A 16656-nucleotide genomic window follows, 5' to 3' on the forward strand; every position below is an offset into this window, starting at 1 on the left:
AATGATTTTAAATGTAACTGTTTTAATTAGAAATCTGTTTTTAACTAATGTTGATGTTTGTTTATTTTTCCATGTTTTTGTTTCCTGATGTAATCATTGAAAATGAGGGTTCATTAAATAAAGGCTAATTGATTGATTGATTGATTGATTGATTGATTGATTGAAAGTACACATGGCTTTTTAGCATCATATTAGCAGCATATTGACTCTTATTTATTCCTTATAAAACACTTATTATTGCCTTATTCTGCATATTCTACAACTAGTGGGTCATTAATTACCTCCTAATTACTGATTATTGATAATCAGTCAGGAAGTTATTGTATAAATTATATCTTCGTTTGCTAATTATTGGTCACAAGAATCTATTTTTATGTAACAAAAGTACGATTGAGGGTTAATAGTCCATAAAAACTCTAAATGAAGTCTTTCTAACTCTAATATGTTCTGTTTATTCTAAAGATAAATATATTGATACAGTTAATAATAATACTTTATTTACATTATTTATTATTGTAGAACAATATCACAATACAACAATAATCCATTTCATTATAATACATTATACTAAAGTTAGTATATGTATACAAATACAGGAGAAAGCATTTTATATTCATTATTTATTTCATACCACTGAACCAAAGAGCCTGGAAGGTGATCAATAATCAATAAGATCAGGAAATCAATCAGAAAACCAGAAGCAGAAAGTTCTTCCTGCAGAAACCTCGGTGATGAAACCACTGAGGGAACTTAAGGTGGTTTTACTGTTTGATGTTTTGCTGCCATCTAGTGGAATTATTGATCTCATCAGCAGTCTGATCGATTGATCAGCTGCTGATTAAACTGAGGTTAATAAATCAATGAGTCACAGGCTGAGGCTCAACATCAGAACAGTCACTGAGCAAAGGAACATTTATATATTCATTTATATGTGTTAAGTTCATTAAAACACTGTTTATGTTCAGTAATTCCATTAATAAATACAGTTATTGATTGTTAGTGATTGATTACTGTTAATGATTCAATTAAATGACAAAACATGAATTAAAAAGTAAAATGTAAACTCTGTGAGAAATCAGTAAAATACAACAATAACACAAAGAGACATTAGTGACATTGTCTGAAACTGTTTTGGTCCTTCTCGCCTTCCGTAGAATCCATCAATTCAGTAAAGGTCAAAACAGGTTTCCTTCAAAATAAAAGCAGAAACTAAATCACTTCTTAGAGAAATAAGCGCGACCATGATACTGTAGAACAGTAATGACTCTATAATAATAATAATAATTTAGTTTCTAATTATAATGACTCACACAATCTTGTTTTACGTCACATTGGCGGAAATAGGCTTTCACAGTAAATGTTCTACTATTTTGTGGCGGTACTAAGATCTGAACTCTTATTTTGAAATACCGACCCGGAAGCCTGCTCTCCGTCGCTCCGCTCGCTTGTTGTGGAGGGAAGCAGTTAGCTCCGTTAGCTCCGTTAGCTCCGTTAGCTCTGTGTGTGTGTGTGTGTTTGAGGGAAGCGGCTAGCTGCGTTAGCCCCGTTAGCTCCGTTAGCTCCGTGTGTGTTTGAGCGATACTTTACTGTAGTTATTCCTTTCCAACATGGCGTACCAGCTGTACCGGAACACCACGCTGGGGAACAGCCTACAGGAGAGTCTGGACGAGCTCATACAGGTGAGCATGACCTCACACTCACCTGGCGGCTCCGTTAGCATGTGGCTAACTGCAGCGGCGGCGCCTGGAGTTAGCCACATGCTAACTGTAGCTCGTTAGCCGTTAACAGTGATTAGTTCTTTATGTTTGTTATTATCTACTGTAGCTAATGAGCTACCATAAATATAATAAATATTTATAAATATAATAAAACCCAGAAGAGAAACTGTCATCAACGTTTATTGAAGTTAGCTCAACGTGATGTTAGTTAGCTTCAGTGGTTAGCTCTACGTTAGCATCCTGATCATTTATCTCTGATCACATTGATTCTGTGTTTGTTCTGGAGCTCATCGATAACCTCATTAACACATTAACACATCATATTTAACCACTCAAACATTTACACAATGATCAGTAATCAATAGTTAAAGGATCAATAATCGGACACACAAACATTTACACAATGATCAGTAATCAATAGTTAAAGGATCAATAATCAGACACTCAAACATTTACACAATGATCAGTAATCAATAGTTAAAGGATCAATCAATCAAATACAGTCAGACAACCTGATCAGTAATCAATAATTAAAGGATCAATCAGACAACCTGATCAGCCTTTATCAGTAATCAATAATTAAAGGATCAATAATCAGACACTCAAACATTTACACAATGATCAGTAATCAATAGTTAAAGGATCAATAATCAGACAACAAACATTTACACAATGATCAGTAATCAATAGTTAAAGCATCAATCAATCAAATACAGTCAGACAACCTGATCAGCCTTATCAGTAATCAATAATTAAAGGATCAATCAGACAACCTGATCAGCCTTTATCAGTAATCAATAATTAAAGGATCAATCAGACAACCTGATCAGCCTTTATCAGTAATCAATAATTAAAGGATCAATCAGACAACCTGATCAGCCTTTATCAGTTAGCGAGTGTTTCTGTGGACAAACGTTATTGATCCGGAACCAAACTCCGGCTCGGCTTTCTGCCCCGCGGATTCAAACCGCAGGAAGTACTGAAATTAAACCTTTAAATGTTTTATTGTGACAAACAACCATTAAATATATATAACTGCAACCGGTAATCAATACAGAAATCACAAGCTTTAATTAATAACTGGGATTTGTTTTATATTTATTTATTTATAAGACAAAAATCTAATTCTGAAAACAGGTTTACATTAACTTTACAATTAAAGTAAAGCTGTCGGGTCATTTTAATGGATTAAACTTCTAAAAATATTTGAGAATTGCTTGATTTTCTTTTTATTAATTACTCGTCTATTTTAACTTTTTAGAGCATCCAAACAATGAGAAACATTTATTTAATGTAATAAATTAGTTTTTCAGACACTACCTGTATATCTGTTCATACGGGTCAGAGGTCACATACAGTCAGTTTCATTGTTAGTGTAGTTACTGCCGTTAGCCTCTGGGGGGCAGACAGGTTTTATTAAATACACACTGTTGGTAGAAAGAAAGGAGAAGATGAATTGTCTGTAAATAAAAAGTAAATTCTACCTAATTTGTTACTTCTGGGTTGCAGCTAAAGTCATAAACACTGACCTCCGACCTGTAATGAGGCTGCATCACTAAACGAGGAATAAAACGATTGTGTGTGTGTGTGTGTGTGTGTGTGTGTGTGTGTGTGTGTGTGTGTGTGTGTGTGGCAGACTCAGCAGATCACTCCTCAGCTGGCTCTTCAGGTCCTCCTTCAGTTCGATAAAGCGATCAACACGGCGCTCGCCAACCGAGTCCGCAACAGGGTCAACTTCAGGGTGAGTCCAGCTCTTGTGACCTCTGACCTCCGCCCCGGTACATCACTGGCACAGTTTCACAGCCACCGTAGTTTCTCCCACACACCTGGAAGGCTGAGCTGTATTCAGTTAGGCCTGTCACGATAACACATTTTGCTGGACGATCAATTGTCCCAGAAATGATTGCGATAAACGATAATATTGTCGTTCCGAGACCATTTTCATCTAATATAATGATAATGGTATAATAACGCAGGTACACATTTTCAAAGATCAATAAACTTTTATTTGTAAACAATATGTAATACTGGAACTGGAAGACATTTTAAATATCCACAAGATATAAACAACACAACCAAAAACAATAAATAAAATGGATGTAGACAAAATTGCAATAACTATTAAACATTAGGCTCAGACATAAAGAGTGATACATTCCTTAACAGGCAAACCCCCAGTTAGGACCTTTGTAAACATTTAGCAAAACAGATGAAGCAGTACCTATTATCAATATTGACAACTTCGGGCTTCATATGAAATATGGACATACTAGTTCCCGCTCCTCAGACGAGCTGAACATAAATCTAACACACCAAGAAGGCGGGACTTAGCAAAAGCCAATCATCAGCCGGTCACACTCAAAGCCGGTGTCATGTTTGAGGCAACAAGAGGAGAGGGAGGGGGAGAGGAGGCAGTGAATGAATGGATGAATGGATGGATGGATGGGAGACACAGTGAGTGTGTGTAGTTCTGTGGGTCAGTCACTGTCCGTCTGTCCGTCCTCAGGGTTCTCTGAACACCTACAGGTTCTGTGACAACGTGTGGACGTTTGTCCTGAACGACGTGGAGTTCAGGGAGGTGACGGAACTCGTGAAGGTCGACAAGGTCAAAATAGTCGCCTGTGACGGAAAGAGCGAGTCGACCCAGAACAAAACCGACAAATGGTCAGTGTGAAGTTATTATTATTATTATTATTATTAGTAGTAGTGGTTTTATTATTGTTAGTTTTTGAACCTTAAAGAAAAGAGTAATGTTATTTATTATTATTATTTATTTATTTATTGTTTCTCTCTGCAGAGTGACGACTCTTCTTTGTGTGTTCTGGTGTCAGACGGAGTTGGACCTGGACTGTACATATAATTTATTACAGCAGAGTCACAGCTGAGTGTGTGTGTGTGTGTGTGTGTGTGTGTGTGTGTGTGTGTGTGTGTGTGTGTGTGTGTGTGTGTGTGTGTGTGTGTGTGAGAGAGAGAGAGAGAGAGAGTGTGTGTGTGTGAGGACCGGTCACTGTACCTGCAGCAGTTTTTTTTATTATTCTCTCAGTTTACAGGAGGTTTGTGTTCAGTTTGCTGTTATCGAGCTGGATCATCTTTAATAAAAACTTTATTTAAAACACAGAGAGCTTCCTGAAACCATCTGTGGATTTATTGATTGATTGATTGATGAAAGGAAAAGGAATGGATCTGTGTTTGTACTGGTGTTTTCGGGTTGTCTTTTTCTGAACATAACATTCCTGAACATATCTGAACATTTCACAAACGTCTGCTTGGACTGAACTGATCAAAACTGGTTGGACAATGAATTGAACACATCCTGGACAACCTCGATATTTAGAGACTAGTTTTCCAATCATGGTAACACCTGAAAGTTTGAAATAATCTCTGTTGACTTATAAAATTGTAATTGTATTTTAGCCGCTCACCCGTGTGAACCGTGGTTAGAACAGCAAACACAGAGCGTCTCATAAACACTGACCTCCGACCTGTAATGTAAAACGACCTAATAAAAACTAATATGGAAGCCGATTTCTGCCAATGTGACAGGTAGAAATTACAAGTAAATATTTAATATCTATCTAATATTGACTGAAGGTGAATCAAACAAGACAAAAAGTCAGAATCAACATTTTTATTAAAACAACATGAGGACTTCACATCATGTATAAAAGACTGCATCTTAAAAACGATACGATTACAATGATCAACATTTACTCCTTCAGGACAGACAGAATATAAACCTCTGTTTACTGCAGAGAAAATGTTTAAAAGGCTTCAGGAAGTTTATTGTTGGATATAAGTATGTCTGGTGTTTATAATTCTGAATAGATAGACCAGGAAAACATATAAAATATCTATAATTCAGTGTGTTTACGATCAATACTGCATGTGGTCTCTACGCGGACGAGTGGAAATGGCTTCTGTTTCCAAACGTAAAAACAACCAAACAGAAGAAAAAGAAAGGGCTGATGGGAAATGAGTGAGTGACGCTGATATTTACAGTGAAGAGCACCGACATTCCAAAGAACGAGAGCCCTCAAACGCCTCGTATCTTAACGTTGCACCTGAACGCATCACAAAATCGACAGCAGTGATTCAGATTCTCTGATTCACAAGAAAACAGCAAATATTGGAGGAAAGTCTGAAAAAAACAGAAACCAAACGACGGCTGTTTGTTGTGTCTGAGCTGCTCCTGAGTCTCTATGGACAAACCGCAGATTAAATCAGGGGCCTGGAGACCTTGATGACCTTGTTTCTGACGTCCCAGCGGTAAATCTGAAGCCTCTACATCCAGATGTAACACAGATTTTAACCGAATTTAGCAGAAAATGGTGAAATAAAACGTGACTGGTATTTGATGCTGCCGGTGAACGCCTGGTTTAAAGTCGGTCGTAACTTGGCGTTCTGATAGTTACACCGGTTGCACCATCGAGACTTGAGCCTTCTTCTCGCTAACACTTTAAATCCCCGGACATGGCTTTATCGGAGTCTGCACGGGGTATTTTATTTAGGAAGCTGACTGGATTCTTCATGTCGTTTATGTACGTCACTCTCTGTAAATGCTGCTCGGCGTGGTACAGCTGCGTATTGGCAAGAATCTGTAGATACGTATATATCTCATATACGATCTATAATACGGTTCAATATACTGCGAATAGGTTTATCACCATAGACACCAGTTTACAACACTGCTCTGTAGTGGTTGACGGGTTTAAACACAAACATCGATGCAGTTCTTTTGAGAATCGATACAATATCACAAAAGAAAATATCGCAATATGATAGTGATATTTTCTTACACCTCAGACAGGAAACAGTTGGATGGAAACACGTGAGTCAACTACCATAGGCGGCTAGTGTTAGCATTAGCTCTGAGCTCAGTAACAAAACACTATTATTGCCTTCCTGTCATCAGGAGACCAGAGGGAATCAGTTTCATTTACATATTGTTGTTTTTATCTTAAAGCTGCCTCATATTGTCTGAGAGACTTTCACCTAATTTCTTATTATTTATGTTTTATATCCAGACAGGAAGTCTTAAAGGTCCAGTGTGTAACATTGAGGAGGATCTATCGATATAATATCTATAGGTATGTTTTTCATTAGTGTTTAATCATCATCTTTAACGGCCACTTGATGCCACTGAACCTACACACTGGTCCTTTAAGTCACTCTGTTCTGCGTTGGACTCTGAAACGGTAATACAGTATTTTTGTCCCGTAAACTCAGCGGACCATCGAACCTTCGTCCGAAAAGCTCAGTCACAACCAGTCCCGGCCGGAGCTGAGCATCGGGGCTCCAACTAACCATTATTTTAATTACCGATGTCTGTATCAGTTTCTCGATTAATCGATTAGTTGTTTGGTCCATAAAATGTTGGCCGCTGTTTCCTAAAGCTCGAGGCGGCGTCCTCAAATATCCAAAGAAACCAGAAAGTGAAATGACCTGAAATCAGAGAAATTTCTTGACAATTGACTCAAAACAACTAATCGACTATTAAAATAGTTGTAATCGATAAATCAAATAATTGTTGCAGCTCTAGCGGGCGTTTCCATGGTGACCCGGCTGATAACCTGTAGTCTGGTTTTGTTAAGAACACCTGAGGAGAGTCGGCCAGACACTTTGAGGTCAAAGGTCACATCATAGCTGCCCCAGTGTGTTCATTAAGAAGCACCGACAGGACGAGACGTCTACAAAACATCTTCAAAAAACACATTCAACGTAAAAAAAAAGACGCTTCTAGCAAATGTAGAAAAGAGTATAAAACCCAAAAAATAAATCTGGTTTCAGAAAGTATAAAACATCCACCAGGTGAGGCTCCAGTCCTTCTGTCTCCTCATCCTCCTCTCGTTCTTCCTCCGTTCAGTCGAGGAAGCGTTGGCAGGCTTTCTTCCAGCGGCAGGCCGTACACCACTGGTCTCTGTGCTCGATGCCGTAAACCTTCCGGCATTTCTTGGCTTCACCGCGAATCCTCCTGACAGACAGAAACACAGATGACTGTTTGTAACGGCCGATAGCTAAACTGCATCTGTACTGTCACATCCTCCTTTCCTGTACTCAGATATGCTATATGCTAAGCTAATTAATGTTGAAAAGAAAGATATTCACATCTTAAGTTAGCTAATGTTAGCAAAATGATAGCTAAGATAAAGATTGATGTAGAAGTAGTCAGAAGTAAGCTAGTGTTAATCTTTCAACATGCGTCGACCTCTGTGACACAACCTGCAGTTCCTCTAAAGGCCACTAGAGGCTGGCTCCAGCAGTGAGTCAGTCTCCATAAGGCCTCATATTAAACTGTCTTTACAGCAGAAATAAACATGTTTACATCCTGTTTCCCTGTTCATGACAACTGTACAACTCAACCTTTCAATGATATTAAGGATTAAAGTTTTGAATAATTAAGGGCGTGTTAATAATAATAATCTCCAATACAGAGGCACAGTATAACTGAGGATGTGATGTTAAAGGGTTAAAAAGGCATTTTAACCACACAGAGAGAATGAGTGTGTGCAGTGTAAATACTGACCTGCAGGGGGCGCTCTGATGCTGCAGCCACTGCTCTCCTACACTGACCGAACGCACCCGAAACGGCAGCCCCTGTGGAGGAGAGAGAGGAGTCTTTTATTGTTTCCTCACATCAGGAGCTTCATCCTCTGTAACAACACTCTGCAGTCGCCTCCCTCGGCCTGCGGGCGGCAGCACCGTGCTGTGGCAGATTGATGGAAAATGTGACCACAAACCATCCAGAGGGGATTTTCCTGCTGAATGAAAACCACCAGGGAGGAGCGCACACACACACACACACACACACACACACACACACACACACACACACACACACACACACACACACGGTCCTCCCCCCTCCAGTATAAAACCAGTTCTAACAGGCTCCTCCGAGCTGCTGGAGGAAATAAACAACAGGCTGCTGTCGGGCTCCAGACTGAGAGAAAACAGAACTGAATTAGAGAAGTGTGTGTTGGTGCACGGTGGGGGTGACGGTGGCTTTACGGGGATCCACAGTAGTTGGTAGAAAATCTCAAATATAACCTGACATTCTCGGGGAAAGTCCAAAACACTCTGTTTTCTGTACAGAAACAACAGTAAAGTTTTCAGTAAATTTCAGTCCACAGATTACGTGTGAAACTGTTCAGGCTGCACACAAAGAGCACAAAACAACATTTTCACAGTGCAAACAGAAACCGTACAGTTCTCCACCAGCCGCACGTACAATACACACACACAGCTGGTACGTCAACGCCGACCCATATTGGACCGGGCCACACAAATACAGTGAACCAGGGAGAACTATAACATTTTGTTTTTATGATAAACGTGGAGTAGATGAATTCAGGGTTACATAAGAGCTGAAAATAATTCATTGTCATAATATTTATGATAATTATAATGTGATAAAGTTTACTGGAGGTGACGACAGTTTCAATACAAAGTAGAAAAGTAGAGATGTGAGATTTTCCTGCAGACAAACACGTTTCAAGAGAATTTCTCGCTTATTTTCAGAGACAAATTTCAGTGAATTATTTTCGTTTCGAGAAAGTTTCCAAATGTATGGAAGCCCATTACTGCCGATGTGACGGGGGGAAAAAAAGGATTCTGTAAGTTGTTATAATGAGAAACTTTCTTAAAATAAAAATGTTCACAAAGTTATAATCTTGAGAAACTAAGTCAAAATATTGATAAAGTTTCTCTTTTTTCATTTTTCATCACATTGGCTTCCATATAATATAATACAAATTAGGGGGGGTTTTTGTGACCCCAAAGAATAAATTATAAAAATATTGATTTTTAAATATATTACCTGTCGGAGGCAGCTGGTGGGCGGGGCCATCCAACGGCAGGTGGGCGTGTTCAAAGCTGCTGCTGCTGCTGATGTCACATGACTGAGGGGCACAGCCTAAAAATACAAAATATTAAACTATTTTTATTCCTTTTACATTTATTAAAAAGTCTTGATGACAATAACAACACAAGACAACACATTATTTCTATTTCTCAGTTTATATATGAAGTTTTATTTTAACCTTAGTTCAGTGTTTGAAATCTAAAAAAGCCTTAAGTAGTAAAAAAAAAAAAAAATATTATTTATAATGTAGAATTTATTTATTCATTAATATAATTTTTTAATCCAAAATCAAATAAATTATATATTTGTGTCTCTTGTGGTTTACAAATTTTTTTATTTTTTTTTTTTTTTTTTTTTTTTTTTTTTTTTTTTTTTTTTTTTTTTTTTTTTTTTTTCTCGCCTCAAATAAATTAATGTATTAGTGTTCTTGTGATTTAAAAAATTTAATTAATTAATCAATCACTGTTGATAAGCCACGCCCCCTTACCTGATAGGAGTGCTCTGATTGGACCTGCAAGAAGCTGCCAGAGGAGGAGGGGGCGGAGCGACTCAGGGCGTCGCTGCAGGCCGGAGACGGGGGAGACGGAGGGGAGGGAGGAGGAGGGCTGGGAGGTGAGGGGGGGGAGGATGAGGAGGCGGGGGAGGCGGGGCCACAGAGGAGAGGAAGAGGAGGAGACTGGTGCTGCTGTTGGTTGATCTCAGTGTAGTAAAAATCCTCCTCACTGCGAGAACAGCGCTCGTGTTCGCCGCCGCGGCTGTGAGGGGTCAGAGGTCAGAGGTGATTAACTGATGAAATATTATGTATGTATGTGAAATGATTAAATATGGTGATACGGAGGCGCTTTTCTGCCAGGAAAGATATAATAATTTTATTTAATATAATTTCTAACTTTGGCAGGAAAAAGCTTCCATACTTAATAAATCCAGGTTTGATTTTTACAAATAACCTCATTTAATCATCTTTTTATTTTCCTGTCAGTATCGAGCTCCCGTATTAAACAGTCGCTCTCTGTCCGTCAGGTGAGTCTCACCACAGGTGTGTAGTCCGGATATGACGTTTGATTCCCACCACTGATGTGAGCACCTTCCCGCAGGTCGGCCACAGACACCTGTACGCCGCCTTCACCGAGTTCTACGGGAGGAAAAACGTGCCGTCAGCGCCCTGCGGTGGCGGTGGCGGTCTTTTTATGAGTGAAATATGGACAGTGACGCCTGCTCACCCTGCGTTTGCGTGGCGCCGGCTCGTCAAACAGCACGTGCTCCAGCTCCATGTCCAGGCCTTCATCAGGGGGCGTGGCCGGGCCGACAGCAGGCTCTGCGATTGGTGGAGAGGGGGCGGGGCTTCCGTTGCCATGGCCGACGCTCCAGTAGCCGCTGCTGCCGCCGTCTGAGAGCTCGCCGCCTCCACAGTCCATGGGAGGAGCTGAAACACACGAAAACAGTACGATTAGTTCCCGAAGAGCGTCCTCGTTTCTGCACACGGATCCAATCAACCTTTATTTAAACCGCCGATCAATGACACCGGAAAATGTTCCAATTAGGATCCTTTAAATTTAAGTTCTTTTATACCACAGTGACTGAAAGACGTCCTGAGTTTTTACACGCTGAAAATATCAAAATGATTGTTTGTTGTTATTATTTGTTTTTGTTTGTTATTACTTCTTTCTTGTTGTAGTTGTTTATAGTTTTTTGTTATTGTTTGTTAGTTCTTGTTGTTGTTTGTTGTACCTGCTGTTTTAGTTTGTTGCTAATTATTATTTTCTGTTGTTGTTTGTTGTTGTTGTTGGTTACAGTTGTTGTTGTTTGTTGTACCTGCTGTGTCTGGGTGGGCGGGGCTGTGCAGCAGGGGGCTGCAGGACAAGGTGCTGAGGACCATCGCTGCCATCAGCTCGTCCATGTCCACTTCCTGTGGACTCCTCTGACTGTGGGAGGAGAGTTTGTTTATTATTTACTGTTTATTGTTTAGTTGATGTTTACTGAGACACACTGAGGACGTCTCACCTTCTGGGGACGTCAATGCAGGAGGACACAGATCTGCTGCAGGAGGAGGAGGAGGAGGAGGGAGGAGATGAAGACCACATAGAGAGGTCGCTGTGCGTGAGGTCGGGCGGATCCACCACACCTGAAGGTTCACCTCCGCACTGAAAGTACACCTGAGAGGAAACACACGGCTGGCTGTGATTGGCCGAGACAAACATCTGAAACCAAACAAACAGTGGACGGACTCTCGGTCTCACCTTCAGCCCGGGATGACCTCTGGCTCTGCTGACAGTCTGCTGTCCCGCTGCCGTTGCCATGGTGACACCGGTCTCACCCGTCTGCTGGCCTGGCTGCGTCCCTGCTGCGGAGCTCACCAACGCCCCGAGAGGAGAACGCTTCCCCAGACGTGTCTTTGGTAACATGTCTGTCTGTCTGTCTGTCTGTCTGTCTGGAGAGTCTGAAACAGAAACAGAGGAACTTCAGTCTGTTGTATCGACGGTGAATAAAATCGAAGAAGCAAAACACACACACAACAGTGAACAGAGCGTCCAGGTCTTTATTAAACCTGCCTTCTTATTAATGGCCAGCAGGGGGAGCTCCACTGGTTGCAATATAAACTGATACCATACAGTCTTATGGATTGATGAGCTCAGTAAACAGTTTCCTGATGAGTTTCTGGTCTCAGTCTCTAGTTTCAGTCTTCTTCCATACAGCATGATGTTCATTTAGTAACCGATGGTCCCATTTAGAGTAAAACAGACCATAAAGCAGGGTATGCTTTAGGGCGGGGCTACCTTGTGATTGACAGCTCATTCTCAGTGAGTCTGTCCAGCTCAACCAAACTCAGATCAAACTGTCAAACAGTGCTGATCAGATATGGATCCAGATTCTGTTGTTGACTATTTCTCTCCTCAAATCTGTTCACAAACACATTTTACTGTTTATGTGGAATACCAGATCCTGTGTGAGCAGGTGAGCAGCCAATGACAGCAGAGCAACTCGCTTTACGTGACCTCCGCTGGCAGTGAAAAAAAAACAACATGACGTCACGTACACGATCTTATCAAACGTACAGACACTCGAATCGTCGATAAGATTATTCATAGGTTGCTTTGTTGTGTGTTTGTGTGTTTATGTGTTTGTGTGTTTGTGTGTGTGTGTTTTGTTACGGCTCAACTGACACATTCACAGAAATGAACTTTAAACTGTAGAAATAAATAAATAAATTAAACTGTTGACAGTCTGAGTGAAATCATAGTGACTCAGAGACTGCAACCATTTACAGTCAGTGTGTGTGTGTGTGTGTGTGTGTGTGGATTAAAATGAACAGATGGCTTCAACTGTTAATAAATGTTTCTTTATCGCGTTACATCTGCCGACACTGACAATTATTACATCACCTCCGTTACCGTGGCAACTCGATGAAACACGATGACCCCCCCCCCGGCACACACACACACACACACACACACACACACACACACACACACACACACACATAAAGGTTTCCAGTTAATCGGTGACTCAGAGTAACCGGAGTTCACCAGAGACGTTTATAAAGAAAGAGAACAGTATCAGTTCACTCTATGTGGCCAAACGTTCACGTTCATGAACCAGCAGCTGGATCTGATCCGGGACCTGATCTTGGACCTGATCCTGGATCTGATCTTGGACCTGCTGCAGACTCCTGACCAACAGTGAGGTATCAGGGCTACAACAAATATGGGCTCACTATAATTTCAGTCAAAGTCAAAGTGACGTCTTCAGAGTGTTCATTGATCCAAAACAAAGATATTTACTTATTACTCATATGTGAGAAAGAAAAACATCAAATCCTCTCGTTGGAGAAGCTCGAACTGAGACTAACTTTCCTTTAAATTTTACCAGTGAGTTCAAATCAAAGTAGTTTCCAGTTAAACGTCGATGGATCCACGAATAAACCACAGCTGCTGGCTGAATGCCTCCACACTGAGCTGGGTCTTTATACGTGGACATTGTCCTGGTGGATGGAGGAACGTCTGCAGCTTTAAGACTCACCCTCACTGCAACCAGGAGAAAGTGGACAAAAGTATATGGACAGCAGTGTCCACACATAACGATCATAAACAATAACACTATAATCATTTTAAATGTCATAAATATGATTCTAGCAGCTCTTATTGGATTATTTGTATAAAGCTGTTGGTTCAGAACAGCACTCGCTCACTGAGAATCTCCCGGTAGGTCAAACACCGACTTTAAGGACCGAGCAGCTCTTTGTAGTTTGTGATTGATGATCTGAGTTAAGGGTGAACAATTTCCAGGATATCTGTTCATCTCCAGGGGTTGACTGGAAAATATCCAATAACAGCAATTTCTCTTTTGTTTTGTTTTGAGTCAACCAAACGCTGAGTTATCTGCCTACTGTGTGTAGTTTAAAGTTTTCTAGCACCCTTTAAAATCAAGGCGGCCTTGCGACCCTCCGTGAAGCTTTGGCGACCCCCAATGGTTGGAACCACTGACAGAAGTTATATTGGACCAGGGTTGACCTCCTAAAGTGTGTATACGTCTTAAAATCAGATGTTCACTGAGCTCAGAGAAACTTTCAGCCGCTGAAAACAAACAGATTTCATTCAAACATCTCGCTGCTGGTTAACAAATCAATAATAAAGTCATCAATAAAGTATCTCTGGTTCTCAACGAGAGGTTTCTGACAGCAGGAGGACTTTAAAAACCTGCAGGAACTCTACAAAAACAAACACACATACATGTACGCTCACACACTGTACACACCCCCCTCCGCCTGTCTGCAGCACCGAGCTCTGAACCAATCAGAGTCCTGCAGGGCCGAGTTCACACCCTCCACAATAAGAGTCCTCAGTGAGCAGCTACAAAGCATTAAATCCACCAGAAACTCATGTGAGAGCTTTCCTGTTGAGCTCCAACTGTAAAAACTAGAATCTTTGCTTCACAAACTGAACGTGGATCAGCTCACACAGCAGAGATCAACAACACACAGTGCTGCACACAGCAGGCCAAGTGAGGCAGCACAGAGGTTAAAGGTCGACGGTTAGTTGGAGAGAATCAGCACATTGAGAACCCACAGCTGGTCCCAGCAACAGTCAGAGCAGCAGAAACCAGTTTGTACTGGGAGACGAGAGAGACGCAGCGGTGGTCACATACCTGCAGAGAGCGACAACAACACCTCCAGTTCAGTGTGTCCACTGGTGTTCAATGGGAGCTCAGAGAGTGTGTGTGAGTGTGTGTGTGTGTGTGCTGCTGCAGCCAGTCTGAACTGGGAGGGAGGAGACTCACACAACACACGGAGCGGAGCGGACTGGGAACACTGGAGGGGAGTTCTCTTCTTCTTCATGTGCATCAATACGAAGAGTTCTTTATAACAGTAACTTAAATCAGAATCAGAGATAATAAAACAGAACGTTACAATTATGTATTATATAACAATATTGAACATTATTTATAGAAAATAGACAAATATTCATATAAAGATAGAAAAATAACACAACAGTGAAAGCTATTTCCCATAATGCAACTGAATAATGTCTCATATTAGAGCCACATTTAAAAAAATAATAATTTTAAATTCATCTCTGAACCCCGATGACATCACTGTGACATCATCACCACTTTTCTGAGCCCTATGATGTCATTCAGTGGCTATAACAATAAAATAAGAAATCTATCATTACATTAGAGTATATCACAAATATAACATATGTAGAGTTTATAATAATCACAGAGTAATAAACTGTATGATTCAGATTATTGATGAGTGTCAATGACCTGATCGGAGATCAATAACACTGCACTGTGTATTGATCTCTCTGCAGTGACTCCTGAGCAGCTGATCCGATCCGGGTTTTCCCAGCAGCCCCCGCGGTGGCTCTCCAGCCTCGTAGTAAACAAGAAGACCACGTGGGGAGGAGCTGGAAGCTGATTGGTGGAGCTCAGCCGTGCAGGAACACACCCCACAGAGGTCTGTTGTTTACTGAGTTTCTGCACCCAGACACACTGAGGGAGGACTCCACTGTATCTTACTACTGTATATTACTACTGTATATTACTACTGTATATTACTGTTTATTACTACTGTATATTACTACTGTTTATTACTACTGTATATTACTACTGTATATTATTACTGTATATTACTACTGTATATTACTACTGTATATTACTACTGTTTATTATTACTGTTTATTACTACTGTATATTACTACTGTATATTACTACTGTTTATTACTACTGTTTATTACTACTGTATATTACTACTGTATATTACTACTGTATATTACTACTGTATATTACTACTGTTTATTATTACTGTATATTACTGTATATTATTACTGTATATTACTACTGTATATTATTACTGTTTATTACTGTATATTACTACTGTTTATTACTACTGTATATTACTACTGTATATTATTACTGTATATTACTACTGTTTATTATTACTGTATATTACTACTGTTTATTACTACTGTATATTACTACTGTATATTACTACTGTATATTACTACTGTTTATTATTACTGTATATTACTACTGTTTATTATTACTGTATATTACTGTATATTATTACTGTATATTACTACTGTATATTACTACTGTATATTACTGTATATTACTACTGTTTATTATTACTGTATATTACTACTGTATATTACTGTTTATTACTACTGTATATTACTACTGTTTATTACTACTGTATATTACTACTGTATATTACTACTGTATATTACTACTGTTTATTATTACTGTATATTACTGTATATTATTACTGTATATTACTACTGTATATTACTACTGTTTATTACTACTGTATATTACTACTGTATATTATTACTGTATATTACTACTGTTTATTATTACTGTATATTACTGTATATTACTACTGTATATTACTGTATATTACTACTGTATATTACTACTGTATATTATTACTGTTTATTACTGTATATTACTACTGTTTATTACTACTGTATCTTACTACTGTATATTACTACTGTTTATTACTGTATATTACTACTGTTTATTATTACTGTTTATTACTGTATATTATTACTGTATATTACTACTGTTTATTACTAC

The 16656-nt window shown here is 39.5% G+C and overlaps 2 protein-coding genes across 3 annotated transcripts; one reads left to right on the top strand and one right to left on the bottom strand.

Annotated features, from left to right (window-relative positions):
* The first annotated feature begins 1420 nt into the window (after nucleotides 1-1420).
* On the top strand, nucleotides 1421-4835 carry gtf2a2 (general transcription factor IIA, 2). The gene is made up of 4 exons (XM_051378825.1): nucleotides 1421-1679; nucleotides 3355-3459; nucleotides 4225-4382; nucleotides 4516-4835. Coding segments are annotated over exons 1-4 (336 nt in total). The 5' UTR covers nucleotides 1421-1607; the 3' UTR covers nucleotides 4517-4835.
* Nucleotides 4836-5331: 496 nt separating this feature from the next.
* LOC127351338 (zinc finger protein 395) lies at nucleotides 5332-14825 on the bottom strand. 2 transcript variants are annotated; one of them, XR_007880861.1, is made up of 11 exons: nucleotides 14722-14825; nucleotides 11817-12016; nucleotides 11581-11732; nucleotides 11392-11501; nucleotides 10800-11002; nucleotides 10611-10711; nucleotides 10067-10334; nucleotides 9535-9630; nucleotides 8242-8312; nucleotides 6142-7689; nucleotides 5332-6110 (listed from the first exon to the last, which is right to left on the bottom strand). XR_007880861.1 is itself a non-coding variant. In XM_051378804.1 (10 exons), exons 2-10 carry the CDS (start codon nucleotides 11979-11981, stop codon nucleotides 7578-7580), a joined length of 1278 nt encoding a protein of 425 aa, XP_051234764.1. In that variant the 5' UTR covers nucleotides 11982-12016; nucleotides 14722-14825; the 3' UTR covers nucleotides 5332-7577. The 2 variants fall into 2 exon arrangements, 1 of the variants encoding a protein (XP_051234764.1); XM_051378804.1 differs by having other exon boundaries at nucleotides 5332-7689.
* Nucleotides 14826-16656: the final 1831 nt, after the last annotated feature.

This window comes from Dicentrarchus labrax, unplaced genomic scaffold, assembly GCF_905237075.1.
Source record: "Dicentrarchus labrax unplaced genomic scaffold, dlabrax2021, whole genome shotgun sequence".
NCBI classification, from domain to species: domain Eukaryota; kingdom Metazoa; phylum Chordata; class Actinopteri; family Moronidae; genus Dicentrarchus; species Dicentrarchus labrax.